This window comes from Cenococcum geophilum (assembly GCF_001692895.1).
Source record: "Cenococcum geophilum 1.58 unplaced genomic scaffold K441scaffold_68, whole genome shotgun sequence".
Classification (NCBI taxonomy): domain Eukaryota; kingdom Fungi; phylum Ascomycota; class Dothideomycetes; order Gloniales; family Gloniaceae; genus Cenococcum; species Cenococcum geophilum.
Window position 1 is genome coordinate 72,390 of NW_027137626.1, and position 17,833 is coordinate 90,222.

General features: G+C 46.5%; 5 protein-coding genes across 5 annotated transcripts; 2 read left to right on the forward strand and 3 right to left on the reverse strand.

The window, feature by feature from the left end:
- Positions 1 to 4,064: 4,064 nt before the first annotated feature.
- On the reverse strand, positions 4,065 to 6,161 carry K441DRAFT_700543 (uncharacterized protein; the record flags this gene model as incomplete). Its single annotated transcript, XM_067653256.1, has 2 exons — positions 4,065 to 4,603; positions 4,677 to 6,161. 2 exons carry the CDS (start codon positions 6,159 to 6,161, stop codon positions 4,193 to 4,195), a joined length of 1,896 nt encoding a protein of 631 aa, XP_067497865.1. The 3' UTR covers positions 4,065 to 4,192.
- Positions 6,162 to 7,123: 962 nt separating this feature from the next.
- Positions 7,124 to 8,637, forward strand: K441DRAFT_311911 (uncharacterized protein). The gene is made up of 2 exons (XM_067641109.1): positions 7,124 to 7,661; positions 7,731 to 8,637. The coding sequence occupies exons 1-2, from the start codon at positions 7,475 to 7,477 to the stop codon at positions 8,588 to 8,590; spliced, it is 1,047 nt and encodes a 348-aa protein (XP_067497866.1). The 5' UTR covers positions 7,124 to 7,474; the 3' UTR covers positions 8,591 to 8,637.
- A 468-nt stretch (positions 8,638 to 9,105) lies between these two features.
- On the forward strand, positions 9,106 to 11,955 carry K441DRAFT_621275 (acetyl-CoA synthetase-like protein). Its single transcript, XM_067645965.1, has 6 exons — positions 9,106 to 9,271; positions 9,354 to 9,482; positions 9,601 to 10,120; positions 10,224 to 10,684; positions 10,772 to 11,215; positions 11,394 to 11,955. Exons 1-6 carry the CDS (start codon positions 9,262 to 9,264, stop codon positions 11,786 to 11,788), a joined length of 1,959 nt encoding a protein of 652 aa, XP_067497867.1. The 5' UTR covers positions 9,106 to 9,261; the 3' UTR covers positions 11,789 to 11,955.
- A 2,271-nt stretch (positions 11,956 to 14,226) lies between these two features.
- Positions 14,227 to 14,559, reverse strand: K441DRAFT_483694 (ankyrin; the record flags this gene model as incomplete). The annotated part of the gene is made up of 1 exon (XM_067641912.1): positions 14,227 to 14,559. A coding segment is annotated over one exon (333 nt), but the record flags the coding sequence as incomplete, so codon positions are not given.
- A 612-nt stretch (positions 14,560 to 15,171) lies between these two features.
- On the reverse strand, positions 15,172 to 17,506 carry K441DRAFT_589048 (uncharacterized protein; the record flags this gene model as incomplete). Its single annotated transcript, XM_067644744.1, has 2 exons — positions 15,172 to 16,827; positions 16,949 to 17,506. Coding segments are annotated over 2 exons (2,214 nt in total), but the record flags the coding sequence as incomplete, so codon positions are not given.
- Positions 17,507 to 17,833: the final 327 nt, after the last annotated feature.

Consider the following 17,833-nt stretch of genomic DNA (forward strand, 5'->3'; position numbering starts at 1 on the left):
ATATCTACTACGTTTACCGCATTTACGGACCACTAGATACTATTATATCCGATTATAGCCCGTAATTTATATTAGCCTTCTAGAACAAGTTTACCCAGATTCTAGGTATTAGGCTAAAGCTCTCTATAGTATACTACCCCTAAATAGACAGCTAGACGGAGATTGTAAATTAATATTTAGATTAGAGATTTTGGCCTTTTATTAACTACTTCTAGGATAACTAGGGCGAACTATTACCCCTAATAGACTACGCCCAGGCGACCCTACCCTATAACTTTATAGGATTTGCACCTATCCAACTAGAAATAGGGTATTTACCCTAAATAAGCTTTAACTGGGATAGACTAGAAGGACTATGGACCGTATATAAGAAACTGTTTTATAAGAAAGCCTAGCAGTACACTAAGCGCTTAAAGGAAGCCTGGACGGTAGCCTATATAAATCTAGAAAAGGCCTAGAAATTAATGGAATAGTAGGTAAATAAGTATAGGCGCGAACCCGACTTTACTATAGGCGATATAGTCTAAGTTGCGATAAAGAACTAAGAGACGAAACAGCCTAGCTATAAACTAGACTATTAGATAGTGGGACCGTATAAGGTTTTTAAGAAGATAGGTAACTCGTATAAAGTAAAGCTCTTGGATTTAATTAAGGTTTACCCTATTTTCTTACTAGATAAACTACGGAAAGCTATAAATAACCTATTACCTGGATAAAAGAACGAACCTCCCCTACTAATTTAAGTTAATGGCGACAATAAATAGGAAATTAAAGAAGTACTGGCCTATAAACTAGTAAGGAAAACGCTAAAGTACCGCGTTAGTTGGAAAGGCTATAACCTAAATCCTACCTAGTACCCTACATAGAACTTTATTGGTAGTCCCTATAAGCTTTAAAATTTTTATAACTGCTACCCTAATAAACCAGGACCCCTAAAGTACCTAGATAAGTGAATAGAGTGCTAGTATAGCAAAGACAATAAGCTACCGGAAGAATATAAAGATAAGAACGCCCTATAAGCATAATATAGACTATAAAGCCTAAGGGTAGGCTTTTATAGAGGGGGGGGTAATGTTACGGCACTGGCAGAACTTGGCAGAACTTAACTGGCAGAACTTAGCAGAACTTTACGGTTATGTGACTAGAGGACCGCATAAAAGAACCCTACTTTAACCGGCGCTGCTCTTCTTCTCCTTTCCTTTCTTTAGCTTTAGATCCTCGTTTATAGACTACCAATCGTATAGGCTTACGCGTCCCTCTTGCCGTGCTCGTGCCTCGATTGACTAAGTCGCTAACATTAGGTGCTAATCTTTTAAAACTAATTCCTTATTTAACTACCTATTCCTTAAATTTGCCTATAAGAGATATTTCTCTATCTGTGTGGATAATGGCTACCTTAAAGCCATATTATTATTTAATGATATTGCAATATTTAATAACAATTTAGGTAAGGGATAACTTCTTAGCTATCGTCTCTACCTTATTTATTCGCGTCGCGTTATTAAGGAAGTATACTACGTACTTATTGCTATTAAATGCAACTATTCCGGGTATTAAATTAAGGTGGATTCTATAGAAAGGAACTAGCGACTAAGTTAGTAGTCTTCTTAATATTACCTTATAAGCTTTACTTACTCTATATAATTTGCATTTTACTATTGTCGGGCCTTTTATAATCGCGCCTATTACTAACTAAGATAGTTATTTAATTACGTCTTTTCCTGCATAGCCTAATTACTAGTGCTATATATGGCCTTCCGCCTGATTTAGTAAAGGCTTTAATAAATGCTTTACTAGCTTTAATTAAGTTACAAATAAAGCCTCTTATAAGTCCTTTAGCTTATTATATTTAACCGTTTTCTAACTATAGTAGTAGCCACAGCGGAAGTACGTCTTGTTGTTACTAGAGAAGATAGTGTTCTCTTTATTATTCTAATAGACTCCCTTATTATTAAGCTTTTGGAGGCATATTAGGTTAGTATAAAAGCTTAGTATATAAGCTGCTTATAAGAGCTGCATCTATATCTTACCTATTAGTTAGTTAATTATAACTATAGCTATGCTATAGCCCACGATCTCTTCTATATTTAATTCTACGTAGAGCTAATCTAACGTAGGCTTAATATCGCTAATAAATCTAGCTTAATCGTTAATAATATATATAGTGGTTTTTAAGTTAAGGATAAAGCTATTATAAAGCTTATAATCGGAGGTTATATTATAGGCTCCTGCTTAATAAATAGCAAAGGCTCCTCCACTAGGCTCTTAAGAGCTCTACTTATTGCTATCCTTTAGCTTTTTATTAGCTTAATCGTTTTTTTTAATTTGCTTAATACGAGCCTTAATTTCGGGTGTTATATTAGTAATCTTCTTATCTACCTTCTTCTAAATTTTATTACTTAGTTTAAACCACGATGGGCGAGAAATTGACTCTATAATGTACTAGCATTTATTAAAGTAGTGACGTTTTCCGTATAGGTACTCTAGCGGCAGTTGCCTTTCCTTCTTCTACTTATCTGCTAATGATTAAGGTTTTAATTTAGGCTTTAAATTTAGTAACTTGTCTTTAAAGGTAACTCCGAATGATCCTCTCTATAGGGTTTTACCCTTCTAGGCGAGGTCCGTACGACGGTGGTTTTGGTATATTTTAACTAGTTTAAAGAAGGTAGGAAGTATCTTCTTCTCCTACTTACGCTTATTAAGCTCGTTCTTTTAATATTCTAACCAGCTTGGTATAATTAATTTAACTATATATATAAAGTCTTTTACTAAATAATTACCATCTACCTTAGGTAGAGCTTGCTCCTTATACTTAGTATATACCTTCTCCCACTTTTATAACTAGACCTTAAAGTTTTAGTTTTAAGGCGCCTTCTTAAGCTTTATATATTAAGTAGCTATTTAAAGCTTTTAGGCGTAGTTAGTTAGAGTAATTCTCTTCTTAAGAGATACTAAAACGTTATAGGTGGTGGTATATTTAAACGTGTAGATGAGATAGGTACGTAAGATAGAGCTTAGGATGTGGCTACGCAACGTATTAAGAGCTAACAGCTGTTTTCTGTATAGCTTTATATTGTCCCTATAGTCGGCTTTAAGCGTACAGAGCTCCTCCTTCTTCTCCTTATCTAGGTCCGCGAGCTTCGTCTTCCCCCGGCTATTAGCATCCTTAGGTAAGGCTTAAATAGGTTCTTTAAGCTATGGAAGATCGGTCTTAGGTATTAATAGGTCGACATACTTCTAGAGATAATTGTTATTTGCTTTTAACTTAATAACCTTAATCTATTCGTCCTAATTGTTTAGGCTTATAAGGATAACGGATGATATAATAACGGGAGGGATTTCTTGTTGAGAAGTTATTATGGGTGGTTGTCTATAATTAAGATAATAATTGGAATTAATGGGAATAAAGGCTTTAGAATTAAAGATGATGTAGTAGACGGCCTGGGCTTATAGCTGTTGAACGGACAATCAGGAATGAGAACTCTGTTTATTAAAGAGGGCTCTAGAAGCTCTCTTATATACATTAGGTAGGTCCAAATACAATGACGACGACGTCGTTATGTAGTAGGTCATAGTTAAGAGAAACAGGTAATGAGACGTTCGATAAGACATACGAGCTTAAGATACGAGACAACTGAGACATAGTTCGTATAGACGATCTAGGTCGTCAGACAGTATTACGATGGTAGTAAGGAACTTCGATTCAGGTCGACATAAAGCTTGTTAACTAATCTGGTTTTGACAACCTCGAGGTATCATACTTATGCCATAATAATTGGTGTATTAATCCTGTGTATCGTCTACAAGAGTACTCGGGACAACGTCTGAAGATATAACTGCGCAAATAGTCGAGATATAAGAGACTATAGAACCAAAGGTTGCTGTAATAAACATACCCCGGCATGTTATCTAGACAGGGTAGGCGAAAATAAAATATTATCTGATAAGATCGATAAATTATCAAGATTTTCGCTTATCAGTATTTATCGCTTTTATTTCGATAATTTCTTAGCATACCCCACTTAGAAAAAATTCTCTGCTTTTAATAAAGTATTATATGAACTATGGCTTCTAAAGCTGACTCCTCCCTTCTTATAAGTATAGTTAATACTTTTAATCTATGCGGAATAGCTGAGGACATATAGATATTTAAATTCTAAAAAAGCGGCATCACCGACTCATGAATTCGCAATTAAGATATGTTCGGTAAGAGTCTCGTCCAAGTACTGATAAAGAGCCCTTCCGGAACAGAGCGAAAAGCGCAAAATGTTAATACCAAAAGTATAATCCTAGTCACGGCATAGAGTAAACCGCCAATAGTAGTAATGAGCCGAGAAGCTAAATCGCGAGGCGATACGACACTATCAAGCTTCTCCTTTTCAACCCGAACGAACTCGGGATTTTCAAAAAGGAAGGAAAGAAAGGTCACCTCACGTGGTTGAAGCCCCATTGTTTGGAGTTCTTCCCTTAATTCCGTCTCTTTATATGCTCTACACGCCTCCAAGGCATCGTCGTATGATTCAAACACTTCGAGGTGATGATTTCCAAAATTCATAAAATTTATCCAAGTGCAGTAAAAGGTGGACAGCTTCTTTGCTAGACCCTAAATCTGATAGTCAGCTTAAGATACGGCTATAAGGGACTCTTGCGTTCTCATAGGTAATTGTAGGACGTACAGGATGGTTGCTTCTTAATGGGCTCGCACATATATTGGAAAATTCAGTACATGTGTGTGAGGTCTCTGGACTCCTTCCATCGCGCATATAAAATTTCTGATCGAAGTTTTTCTGACATGTCCGCACCGCGCCTTGAATTCCACTGACAAATACTATATTTACCAGTAAGGCAAAGGTGGGTATCGTAGCAGATAAAACGCTCGCAACCATCCAGGTGCCGAGCTCTGCCTTCGTTGGAAATTCAAAATTCCAAGCTAGGCAGTGAAGACCTCCGAAAACAGACGTTGATATGGCCATAGCGATAGCCATAGTAGGTAGCCATCCGTCCAACCTAACAAAGTCATTTTCGATCCGACAACCTACAACGGCCCCAAGAGTCCCTGATGGCTTGATCTGACGCCGGAAAAACGGCTCTCCGTGGTATTTTTGTGCTTCACATTGATAAGTATCGGCTAGGACTCTGAACCGAACGGGGGTCCCAACATCTTTCGGCTTTGGCCAATTTGCGAAATACGTCGCGATTGCCAGTACGGCAAAGGCGCTTGCACATATTTCCAGCTGGCTGATTGGCAACTTTCTCACAGCTCGGACGATGACGGACAAGATAAGCCACGATATCTGCGCTACGGCAATAGATTTTAAGAACCAGTCAGCCTTAGCTTTGTCATTAATGTCTTTTTCATCAAGGGCAAGAGTCGGGAGCGGGTCATGATCTGAGCCGACACAGCAATTGATAAGCGTATTAGCTGTGACAGGAATAATGGCGTTAAAGTTAGGATTCGGGTTCCGGTGTCGTTCGAAACCACCCATGTTGGCGAAATATGAATGGGTCAGAGTCCAGACCCTTTCCTCATCCCGCGACATGTCTGGATCGTAGGAAAATGTGCTTGGGTGGGTTACTGCTTTGGCTGGCCAGCCCTCGTTAACGCCAGTCGTTGCCGGCTTTTCAGGAGATGTGCACGTGTATTGGCCTGCCCTGCTAGTGCGCCCCGAGGCGGGGGCTCGGCCAAAGTATTTGAATGGGTTGAATAGCTTGTGCAAAAATTGCACTCCAGGGCCGAATCTTACTTTCCATTCCAGAATACCTGCCCTTTCCTTTTCTTTCATTGCATATAGGTCATCGACTGCCATCTCAAGTTCGCAGACAGCTTTCGAAAAGATGAACTCAGGGAAGAGGATTGTGATGATCATCCACTTGGTTTTCCGGCGGGTTTTATCCCATGCACTATCACAGCGTCGAGGGACATTGAGATGCAAGATCGTCCAGGTACACGCAATCACTGTTGATAGACAGCTCCAGACAATAGTAATAGTTCCACGCTGACTTGGCCCAGCCTGCCATCCAGTTTGGCGCTTCTCAAGCAGAAGATTGGTGCTGTCAAACTCTAGCCCTGCGCTAGCTATCGTTGCCGAGCTCCAGCCCAGAACGGCAGGAATGGGGAGGAGTACCGTGAGTGATATGAACATGGACGCGACGCTAAACATCTCGAAATAACTGTATGAGGTCTTTCTTATACTTGTAGTAACTTCGAGCCGAAGCTGAAGTTTGAGGAAGTGTTAAACTTTTTGACTTCAGCGAGAAATGGAGGTTCGATATTAATAAATGGCAATGGTGGGTGATAACCATCAGCCGCAGCTGGCAAAACTCCGCCACCTTAGTTGCACGGTTCGTGCTTGGCGTAGAGCGGGCTGGAGTGACCAAGGGAACCCATTGGTCTGTGAGACGAGGTGCGACACATGTTGCAAAGAAATAGATGAAAACATGCGCAGACTGAACCGTAATACATTGTCCCATTGCTAATTTGAGGCTACGGCATGAATAAATTCTGTGTACTCAAGTATCCTTATAGAACGAAAGCATAAAGGGGGAATTGCAAGGCTTAAAAGGCGAAATGTTATCGATTGAGGCGTTTTGCGCGACGACAAGCGATCCTACAAAAGGCTGATAAGCTGGCTGATTGTGCTTGTGGCTTGACTTGAATACGAGAATCGTTTCACGCAGCGGAAAAAGAAGGAATAAACTACACATCCTGAATTAAGAGATGAAAAACCGCGACGAAAAACCGCAAAAGGCCTGAAGCATATTCAGCAAAAGACATCAAAACATTTCGTCTCTTTGGAACTGTTGGAGTAATTGAACGACGTGCCGCGTGGTAAGGCTGAAGGAGTGTAAAAGCTTCGCTGTCTTTAGAAAACCCCCGTAGTAATTATCGAAGGTAGACGAGCGCGAATTCCTCCTTGATCATTCGCACATAAAATAAAGGTGTGAAGAAGTGCGGCGGGGCAATGTTAAAATGCCAACCTCACCATCAACCGGCATTGAAAATTCCGGGCGGCTGCCCGAAACGTTGATGAAACGACTGCGCCTCCAACCCGACATTTTGCAAACACTTCATGGTTTTGCGCATGGGATTTTGCTAACGAAAGAGTCATAAATAAGCTTAATTAGAGTTAAGTTTGGAATGGTGGCGGTTTTTGCGACATGTGGCGAAGGTAATAGCCTTGGTGTTAGCCTGCATTGATCTGATATATAATGCGCCTGTGGAACGGGGAGATTTGTTCTAAACAGCAGATCTGAGATCTACCTCTATTCACCGCTTGTTATTCTTTCTGTTCTGTTATTTGGTTGCATTGATTGATTTGTTTTCTCTCATTTGCTCACCCTCATCTTCGACCGTCCTGGAGGCGAATTCTTGTGCTTCCCTTCTCGCCATTTTCTTTGACTTACGCTTTATTTACACTCTCCGAGATAACTGAAGACTCGACGGATCTATTCGTTCTCTGACCGATATTCAAAAATGTTGACGACATACCTCTCTCACCTCTTCTGCGCAGCGGCGCTATTAAAGAGCGCCTACTCCCAGAAGAGCGTTCCAGCAGATCTATCCGTGGGGTTCGATCCAAGCTCAATCTCAATGCAAGCCGCATACGGAGGCGGCGAGGCTTCTGAAGGGTTCGCTGACGGAACCAAGTTCACTAAAGCCGGTACGTTATTCACTAGGCATTTATCTTCCTTACTATCTCGTACACCTGTTTGATCTAACTCCAGTACAGAAGTCGCCAATGCCCCTGCCTTTGCCTTCGGCGACTCCTCCGGCATCTCTTCGGTAGCCAAATATACGATCTTAATGCTCGACACGACCTGCGACAGCGCACGAACGCTCCATTTCCTTCAAACGGACTTCGTGTACGATGGCACATTGGTGAACATCGCGTCCAGCACAAAACCTCTTCAGGCGTATCAAGCGCCAGGAGCTTTCAAGGAGACTGGTAATGGGAGAAAATATACGTTCCTGATGTATAGCCAACCTGGGAACGAAAATATATCTTCGTTGAAACTACCGAATCAAGGGGATATCATCGATGTGAAGCAGTTTCAGGATGATAATGGGTACGTGGACGCGCAGGCAGGCGTGGGTATGGTTGTAGATTTGGGAGGAACAACGAACTGCGGAGGCGCCGCAACGAGTGGAGGAGCGAGCTCTGTTGCACAGTCAGCGACGAGCGCTGCCGCATCGTCAGCGGCGGCATCGTCAGCGGCGGCGTCTTCAGCAGCAGCATCTGGGGCTTCGTCAGCGGATTCAGGAACCGAGAGCCCTTCGGCAACGGCAGCAGCTTCGAGCAGTGCTGGGGGAGCAGCGGCTACGACAGTTGCGCCGGGACTGACAACCGCCGCTGGCGGTCCTGGAGGCGAGTCTTCAGGTTTGGTTGTGGCTTCAAGTGTTCTCGGCGGTTCTTCCAAGACGACATTAGCTGCATCCACTACTGGCCGAGCAGGAGCAGCGAGTGGCACCATCAGTGGGACAGCTCCAGCTACTCAGACGGGTTCTGAGGCGTCGAATTTGTCTCTGACGTTGGCGAGATGCATTGTAGTTGCGTCCTTGATTGCGTTTGCGGGATTGTTGGCGTTCTGATGAAGTACTTTGCGTGGCTCTTGTGATGATGGCATGGCGTTTCGGGGGTTCTTGAGCGTTTTCGCATGAAGTTTATTGTAATGTCGGATACGACTAGTCTTGGATGCAGGCAGAAGGTTGCTTTATGTGTATAAGAATAATACCGGAAAGGTATCCCGTTGCTACTTGGCATGGAGTTGTCAGGCCCGCGGAGCCGAAACCAAATATCGCCTAGCTCCGGCATATGGCTGCATGGTAAATCTCGGCATTTAGGAACGGTACCTCCGCTGGAGATGACCCGGCACGGCAACTATTGGTTTGGTGGGGCCAAGCTACGCTCATTTCGCTTTTGGTCGCGCATCCTGTGGGGTTTTTCCAGTGCTAGAGGGCGGGAGTCTGGCGAAGTACACAAATGCTTGTCCCAAGCATACAGGCCGAGGATGTTGGACGGTTATTCATCACCTGTCTGGCCCTGGCCCTGGCCCTGACGTGGGACAAGCATTTAGTTTAACTGGCCACTCCATCACCATCTGCCGACCCTATATTGCCTTCCGGCCCCAATGCACTCTGCTAGAACTCACTCCTAGCATTGCGTCTACTCAATTGCCTCCCTTTGCCGTTGCTCCACCTGAGGACGTATCAAACAACGAAGAACCAAACCAATTGTCGAGGCCGAATAAGGTAGAGAAAGTATGTCGCTTGGTGCGTAGGAATCTCTGTCATTTACCGATAACCTCGGGTTTCAGAGCCATGGTTGACTCTTCTCCGCTTCTCTGATTTACAGCTACCGCCGCCGCAGCACTCACTAGCACTGCCGTTGCCGCAACATATCTTGATGCCAAATTCCACATCCAGGAAGACCTGAGTACGCTTTATAGAGCCTGGTCAACCAACAGGGACTGGGAACAAGCTAGTGTGTATCAATTTCCTTAATTCTCAAACTACTGAACTGCCCCAGTTACCTATCGTTATATTCTAGTCTTCTAATGAACTCAGAATCTACTGCTAACAGGTTATTTCCGAGATAATAGCCAAAGCCGATCGTAGCAGCCTCTGGTATCGATTCGAAGCACAAGTTAAGCGGCTTCCTGCAACGGAACAGTGTATCTGGTCGCGAGCCGGTTGCTACACATGGGGAGAGACACACGCTCAATCTTGCCGATATGCCCAATTCTTCATCGCAAACAGTGTCCAGCCAGGAGAGCTCGTTTCGTTCTACCTTCAGAACCATCCGGAATTCATATTCGGCCTGATGGGATCTTGGGCGGTTGGCTCTGCTCCTGCACTGATAAATTACAATTTAGGTGGTGATGCATTGGTGCTTTGCTTGAAGATCAGCGGGGCAAAACTGCTAGTAGTCGACGAGGACAAGGGTTGTAGAGAGAGAATTGAGCAAGTCAGAGATAGGATTGAAGGGGAGTTGGGAATAAAAATTGTGATTTTAGATCAAGCCTTGAGAGGGGAAATTTGCAGGATGGAGCCAAAGAGACCTGAGAGAAAATATCGAGAGGGCGTCAAAGGGACCTTTCCCATGTGCATATTCTATACCAGGTCTGCGCCCAACCATTATTTTTCGATCCTTTTTTCTACCAGCATCCACTCCCGGGCATCAAATTCCCTGTGATCGAGAGCTGATATCATTCTATGAACTTAGTGGAACAACTGGCTTTCCCAAGGCCTGCCCATTTCAAGTCCAGCGTGCTGGAAATCTTGCTGGTCCTCGAACTCGCGCTGTTGGCGTAAAATCAGGTCCCAATGGGGATCGCTGGTACAACTGCATGCCACTATATCACGGTACCGGATGCTCAGTGGCGGTCACCTGCATACTAGATGGCATCACCTTCTGCATTGGCAAAAAATTCTCCACCTCCCGATTCTGGGACGATATCCGGGACTCTGATTCCACAGCTTTCGTGTATGTGGGTGAGACAGCAAGATATTTGCTTGCAGCACCACCCAGCCCTAAGGACAAGCAACATCGTGTAAAAATGATGTTTGGCAATGGTTTAAGGCCAGATGTGTGGAAACGATTTAGAGAGAGATTTGGAATTCAGACTGTGAGCGAGTTCTTCAACAGCTCAGAAGGAGTCTTCGGGTTGATAAACGTGTGCCACGGTAAGCCATTTCAGAGCTTCCATATTTTTTTTTCAAAGACTTATGCAAGACTTGCATGAGAGACATTGAAGCCAACTGAAACCACAGGACCCTATTCCACCAATGCAGTGGGCCACCACGGTGCGATATTGCGTCACAAGTTTCGAGACATATATGTTCCAGTAGATATCGACATTGACACCAATGAGATATTGCGAGATCCAAAGACTGGCTTTGCAAAACGGAAATCTTACGAAGAAGGTGGAGAAATCCTTGTCAATATCCCCAGCGAATCTGCTTTCGGGGGCTACTGGAGAAACCCAGAGGCGACTGAAAAGAAGTTTGAGCGCAACGTATTCAAAAAAGGGGATCTGTTTTATAGGACGGGCGATGCATTACGGAGGACACCGGATGGACGGTGGTTCTTCTTAGACCGGCTGGGTGATACCTTCCGGTGGAAGAGTGAGAACGTTTCGACGGCTGAAGTTGCAGAATGCTTGGGACATTTCCCTGGTGTCGTTGAGGCAAGTGTGTATGGTGTTGAAGTACCTGGTAGGTTTCTTTTTCGTTTATCCGCACCTCCTATTTCAGTCACCAACCCATCTCTTATTAACACAACTTGTTCACGTCAACCGTCTCGTTTTTCAATCTATTCATCTCTTATTTTTCTATATCTATTTATTATCTATTATATATCTGCCATTCATACCAACTCACTAACAATTCGCAGGCCACGACGGTCGCGCGGGCTGCGCCGCAGTCTTCATCCCGCCACACCTCCGCGCGAGCTTTAACTACAACGCACTCCTTGCACACACACGTGCCCACCTCCCCAAATATGCTGTCCCCGTCTTCCTGCGCATCATCTCAAATCTTGCGCCCACGCATAATAATAAGCAGAACAAGGGACCACTGCGGAAAGACGGTATCGACCTACGGGCTATCCAAGCGCGGGCCGAGGCTGAAGCTGCGGAGAAGGGGGAGAAACCCATGGTGGATAAAATGCTATTTTGCCCATTTGCGCTAGGGCATCCGAGGGTTGCTGGGATGGAGGATCAAGAAGGGTATGTGGAGTTCACGGTGGAGGATTTAGATGGGTTGAAGGCAAGGGCGGTGAAGTTGTAGATGCTTTGGGCTAGGAAAGGTCGAGCTGGGTGGGAATTGTGTAGGCTGGGAGAGTGGACCCTTCTAGCTGTTTGGGTATGTTATGCAAAGATTATATAGGCGTGAGGGTGCAGTAGAGAAGAAGAATTAAAAAGAATACAACGAACAAGTTGGAGTAATTGCCACCCATCTATTTGGACATTCTGAACTCTTGCAAAAGTCAACGAGGGGTTCTCGCGCCGTGAACAAACACTCTGGAGATAATTATTCACTTAATTTGCTATACGATTGACATTGAAGTAGTTTCTACCACCCCGAAAATTTCTGTTTCATTTTCTATTATTAGAATTAAAACCCACCACCTGCGGCCAAATACATCAGCAGTTGTGCGACATATCAATATCATAGTAATACATCCTTCCGGCACCTACGGCTTCTGCTTGGGAAATTTTCCTCGCCAGCGCTCTAATCTAGAGAAGTCTCCGGCGTCGCGCTGCGCATACTGCCTTGATGGCGAAATGAGCACTATCATTTAGAGATTAATCATCCTGATATTTGCTATTACCATTATTAAATCCCGTCATATAAACTGGAGCAGATAGTAGAGAGATCTGATTACGCATTTATAATTATTCTTAGCCCTGCTTATTATTCTTATAAATTCAAGACAGACTTTATAAAGTAGTTTCTTCTGCTTTCTAGGGCTCTTTATTTGCCACGCCCAGGTAATATATAAGAAAGTGCAAGCAGTAGGACGTAGGTAGGGACGTTAAAAGGATGGATTATAAAGATGGACTACTATGCTGTTGCAGTAGCTCCACTACCGCCTTGTGCCCGTCCTTTGCTGCCAACGACAGCGCTGTCTGATGTAAGTCGTCCTTGGAGTTGACGTCGACACTGTCCACCGCAAGTAGCTGCTTAACCACCGCCTCGTGCCCGTTATATGCCGCCCACGACAGCGCCGTCCGACCGATGTCGTCCTTGGAGTTAACGTCGACGCCGTCTACCACGAGCAGCTGCTTAACTACCGCCTTATGCCCGTTTACTGCCGCCCACAACAGCGCTGTCCGACCGTACTTATTGTCCTTGGAGTTAACGTTAACGCCGTCCACCGCGAGCAGCTGCTTAACTACCGCCTCGTGCCCGCTTACTGCCGCCTACAACAGCGCTGTCCGACCGTACTTATTGTCCTTGGAGTTGACGTCGACGCCATCTACCGCGAGTAGCTGCTTAACCACCGCCTCGTGCCCGTTCCTTGCCGCCCACCACAGCGCCGTCCAACCGTTGCCGTCCCTAGAGTTAATGTTAACACCGTTTACCGCGAGCAGCTGCTTAACCACCGCCTCGTGCCCGTCTCTTGCCGCCCATAATAGCGCCGTCCGACCGTACTCGTTGTCCTTAGAGTTAACGTTGACGCTGTCCACCGCGAACAGCTGCTTAACCACCGCCTCGTCCCCGTCTCTTGCCGCCCACAACAGCGCCGTCCGACCGTACTCGTTGTCCTTGGAGTTAACGTTAACGCCGTCCACCGCGAGCAGCTGCTTAACTACCGCCTTATGCCCGTTTACTGCCGCCTATAACAGCGCTGTCCGACCGTACTTATTGTCCTTGGAGTTAACGTCGACGCCGTCTACCGCGAGCAGCTGCTTAATTACCGCCTTGTGCCCGCTTACTGCCGCCCACAATAGCGCTGTCCGACCGTACTTATTGTCCTTGGAGTTGACGTCGACGCCATCTACCACGAGCAGCTGCTTAACTACCGCCTCGTGCCCGTTCCCTGCCGCCCACGACAGCGCCGTCTGACCATATTCGTTGTTCTTAGAGTTAACGTCGATGCCGTCTACCGCGAGAAGCTGCTTAACCACCGCCTCGTTCCCGTTCCTTGCCGCCCGCGACAGCGCCATTAAACCGTACTTGTCGTCCTTCGAGTTAACGTCGATGCCGTCCACCGCGAGCAGCTGCTTAACTACCGCCTTATGCCTGTTTACCATCGCGCACGACAGCGTTGTCCAACCGTACACGTCGTCCTTGGAATTAACGTCGACGCCATCCACCGCGAGTAGCTGATTAACCACCACCTTGTGCCCGTTACTTGCCGCCCACCATAGCGCCGTCCGACCGTTGCCGTCCTGAGAGTTAACGTTAACGTCGTCCACCGCGAGCAGCTGCTTAATCACTGCCTCGTGCCCGCTCCTTGCCGCCCACAATAGCGCCGTCTGACTGTTGCCGTCCTTAGAGGTGACGTCAACGCCGTCCATCGCGAGCAGCTGCTTAACCACCACCTCGTGCCCGTTCCTTGCCGCCCACCACAGCGCCGTCCGACCGTTGCCGTCCTTAGAGTTAATGTTAACACCGTCCACCGCGAGCAGCTGCTTAACCACAGCCTCGTGCCCCCTTCCCGCCAGCCACGACAGCGCTGTCCGACCGTTGCCGTCCTTAGAGTTAACATTAACGCCGTCCACCGCGAGCAGCTGCTTAACCACCGCCTCGTGCCCGTTCCTTGCCGCCCACGACAGCGCCGTCCGACCGTTATACTTGTCCTTGGAGTTAACGTTGACGCCGTCCACCGCGAGTAGCTGCTTAACCACCGCCTCGTGCCCGTTCCGTGCAGCCCACGACAGCGCCATCAGACCGTTGTTGTCCTTGGAGTTAACGTCGACGCCGTCTACCGTGAGCAGCTGCTTAACCACCGCCTCGTGCCCACTTCCTGCCAGCCACAACAGCGCCGTCCGACCGTTGATGTCCTTAGAGTTAACATTAACACCGTCCACCGCGAGCAGCTGCTTAACCACTGCCTCGTGCCCGTTCCTTGCCGCCCACGACAGTGCCGTCCGACCGTACTCGTTGTCCTCGGAGCTGACGTCGACGCCGTCCACCGCGAGTAGCTGCTTAACCACCGCCTCGTGCCCCTTCTCTGCCGCCCACGACAGCGCCGTCCGACCGTACACGCTGTCCTTGGAGTTGACGTCGACGCTGTCCACTGCGAGCAGCTGCTTCACCACCCCCTCTAGTCCGAAATATGATGCTATTATAAGGGCAGTAAGATTTCCAGGATAACCTGGATTTATAGTCGTCCAATAAATTTTGAACCATGTTAAGCAACTCTTTATGTCTGGATCACAAATCCTTAACACTGAAGGAACTATTGCCGCATCACTTCTGATATTGGCCGCGCGGAAGTGCGCAGCCCAGTTTTTAGCCGAATAGTCAAGGAAGACATGGTTATCAAAGGATTGGTTGTTCTCCTGGTTAGCGCCTCGAGGATAAGTTTCAAAATCCGTTAAGAGGTACCAAATGCAGATTTCCGCGAGAATGCGATGCGAATCCGCTGGCGGCAGTGAAAATTTCCATACGAGATGGCTACTCTTTTGATTGGGAGGATTCGCTGCATCTAAAGTCTCTTTCTGAACTAAGAATTCCTTCGCGGTTTGGTGAAGCAGGTAGATTTTCGAATCTATGATGGTCACGAAGAGGCCACAGAGTTCTCTGACAGTTGCACGAAATCGGACTTCTGGTTCGAGTTCGACTTCGAGATCGTCGTATGTCCGGTGATTTTCTTTGATGGCCAACGCCAGTGCCATCTCATTTAGAGACAGAGGCCTTGCGGCTGCAACAATGATATGCAGGAGTCTCATAACTATTTTAGAATCGTGGCTCCTGCACAGGATCTTGTCGTACGCCTCCTCAACGGTTTTCGGGATTTCGTTAATGCCCCTACGTATACTGCCCCTGGAAATGTTTACGCTTTTTTGTATCATGTCCAGGGTGAGGTACACCCATAGATAGGTCCGGTTAGGGACCCTAGTAAGTTCATCCTGCAGAAGCTTTTGTTCGTCTGGTAGGAGTTGCAGGTTTGCTCCGATGTCTTTGATTCTACTTTTGATGAAAACGTTGATCTCTCGCGAAATTTTCTCGAGCTCGACCTCGCTTTCCCCACTCAGGCGAATGGTGGGCAGGCGATCCTCCAAAGATTGGAAGTACCGTTGAATATGAATGTAGGGTCGACTGGTCAAGAGAAACTTCAGCGCAAATTTCCTCGTTCTAGTCCCATAGAGTTCGCGCAAGGCTTCGGCGATCTGAGCTCGTCCTTTATCTTTGCATTCGTCTAGAGCGTCTAGGATGCAGATGATTTCGCCAGCGTTGCGATCCTCCGCGGCGCTGAGGAGGATATCCCAAAGACCGCGAAATGAGCCTATGAGTTTCTCTCCATCCATTTCGAACTTTTCGAGAATCTTATTGGAGAGGAGAGCATTGTTTTGTATGAAAAGCTGACGCAGGATACAGCATAAAGCACTGACCGCACTTCTCTGATCCTCGAGATCATCCTTAAAGAAGAAGTAGCAGGTGGTTCTCGATGCTGTGCTCGGCAGGACGGTGTCCACTAGGTACTTTGCCAAAACCGACTTTCCGCACCCAGGATCTGCGGATACCCAGAGCAGATTTGACATTTCACTCTCTTGCCAATTGCGAAAGCGCTGATGATTGGTGAACCATTCACATGTTCCTTCCACACGCTCCGGGTTTCTGTCTTTACGATCGCTGTAGGGTGAAGCGTAGAGTTTCTTGAGGAGCTCCACTTTCTTCGCTTTCTTCACCAATTCTTTTTGCTCTTCTCTGTCCTTCTTCAGCGTGTTCATGATGTTATTTGTGGTTTGCTGCAACTCCCCCATTCGAGCTTTGTGCTCCTCAAGCCCTTTGTGCAGCTTTTCCCCGTCAATCAAATCTTTAAAACCTTTGCATTGAGATTCTGACCCCTGTATGTCTTGCAATAGTGTACCCCAACCGTCATACTTGAACATATTTTTTAAAAACTGAGCGACTGGATGGTTGGACAGGTGGCAGAGTGCTCGGGCTTGGAATTCGAGGATTTGAGAGTAAAGTGTCGTCAAGCTGGCTTCGAATTTCTTCTCAAATTGGACAGCATCTTCTGGGCGGAGAGAAGGAATTCTCGCTCTCGAACGGTAGACGTGTTCGACAACATTGAATCGGCAAATAAGAGTAGAGATATAGTTTAGTCCTTGTAGGAGCGCGGTCCGCTGCTCTGAAGGCTGAATAAGTAGCTGCGGATATAGAATTTAGTGTCAGCATAGCCAATACAATGGCTAAATGAGGGAGATTTAGCTCCAGTAGCTACTCAGCGGGGGCGAAATTAGAGAACAGTTAAAACTCTGCTAGGCTTACAGTGAGAATTACAGAAACCCCAGCACAAGCTAATGCAGCATGCGGATCCGCGAGCGCTGCAGATATAATATTCTTGGCAAGGAGGATGTTTCTAACGACGCCACTGAACAGGGTTTCAACCTCTATATTATGATCCCTTAGGTGGAGCCTCCATTTCCGTCTCTCCAGTTCCTCGACTTTAGTATTCAGTAGCCGACTCATCTGTTCATGGCGGCTAGCAGTCCCCTTTGCGGCAAGCTCCGAACCGAGCTGTGACCTAAGAATTTCCTTGTATGCTTCTAGAATTCCTGCTTTTCCCTTATCATTGCTTAATTCCTCCTCCGCTCTGTCCCAAAGGTCTTCGGGTTTGCCGTTCGTCGGGATGTTTGGTATGGATTTAGGGGAAGGATCTGGGTCGATCGGACGAGCCGCAGCCGAAGCGAGAGTCTTCGGTGGGTTATCGGCCGGCAGTGAGGTCGACTGGGAAGGCGTTTCTGGCAGCAGGCCTGAGGCGAGTTTCCTCTTCCTCGTGAATAGCTTTTGCAGCCGCTCCCGCTTCCGGCCGTGTGGGTCTCCCATTGTGGCTCGCCCAGCGATATCGAGTCAAGAGTATCAGAGGTGAAATAGATGGAGATGCAATGCACGGTCCGCACGAACACTGAGGGGATGCTACTGGACAAATTCAGTCGCGATCAATAGCCAGGGAATCGAAATTCCAGAGGGGGCTCGCCGCGCGCCAAAAGCCAAGGGAAAAATTAAAAAAATAGTTAAAGCATCGCTGCAATCCTCATAACAGAGATTGCAGATACGCTTGAGGGCCGTAGGGCAGTCGCGGTGATCGCACGGGCGGAGTCCGGTTGACACGTCAGATCTGCCTGCAAGGCTGTGTCGTCCCTGACCGGTTGC

Excerpts from the sequence above, each read along its gene's own strand:
- K441DRAFT_311911 (XM_067641109.1), top strand. The coding sequence starts at position 7,475 with ATGTTGACGACATACCTCTCTCACCTCTTCTGCGCAGCGGCGCTATTA. Across the intron at positions 7,662-7,730 it reads AACCAAGTTCACTAAAGCCG|AAGTCGCCAATGCCCCTGCC; the intron begins GTACGTTATTCA and ends ACTCCAGTACAG.
- K441DRAFT_621275 (XM_067645965.1), top strand. Across the intron at positions 9,483-9,600 it reads CAGGGACTGGGAACAAGCTA|CCAAAGCCGATCGTAGCAGC; the intron begins GTGTGTATCAAT and ends CCGAGATAATAG. Across the intron at positions 10,121-10,223 it reads ATGTGCATATTCTATACCAG|TGGAACAACTGGCTTTCCCA; the intron begins GTCTGCGCCCAA and ends CTATGAACTTAG.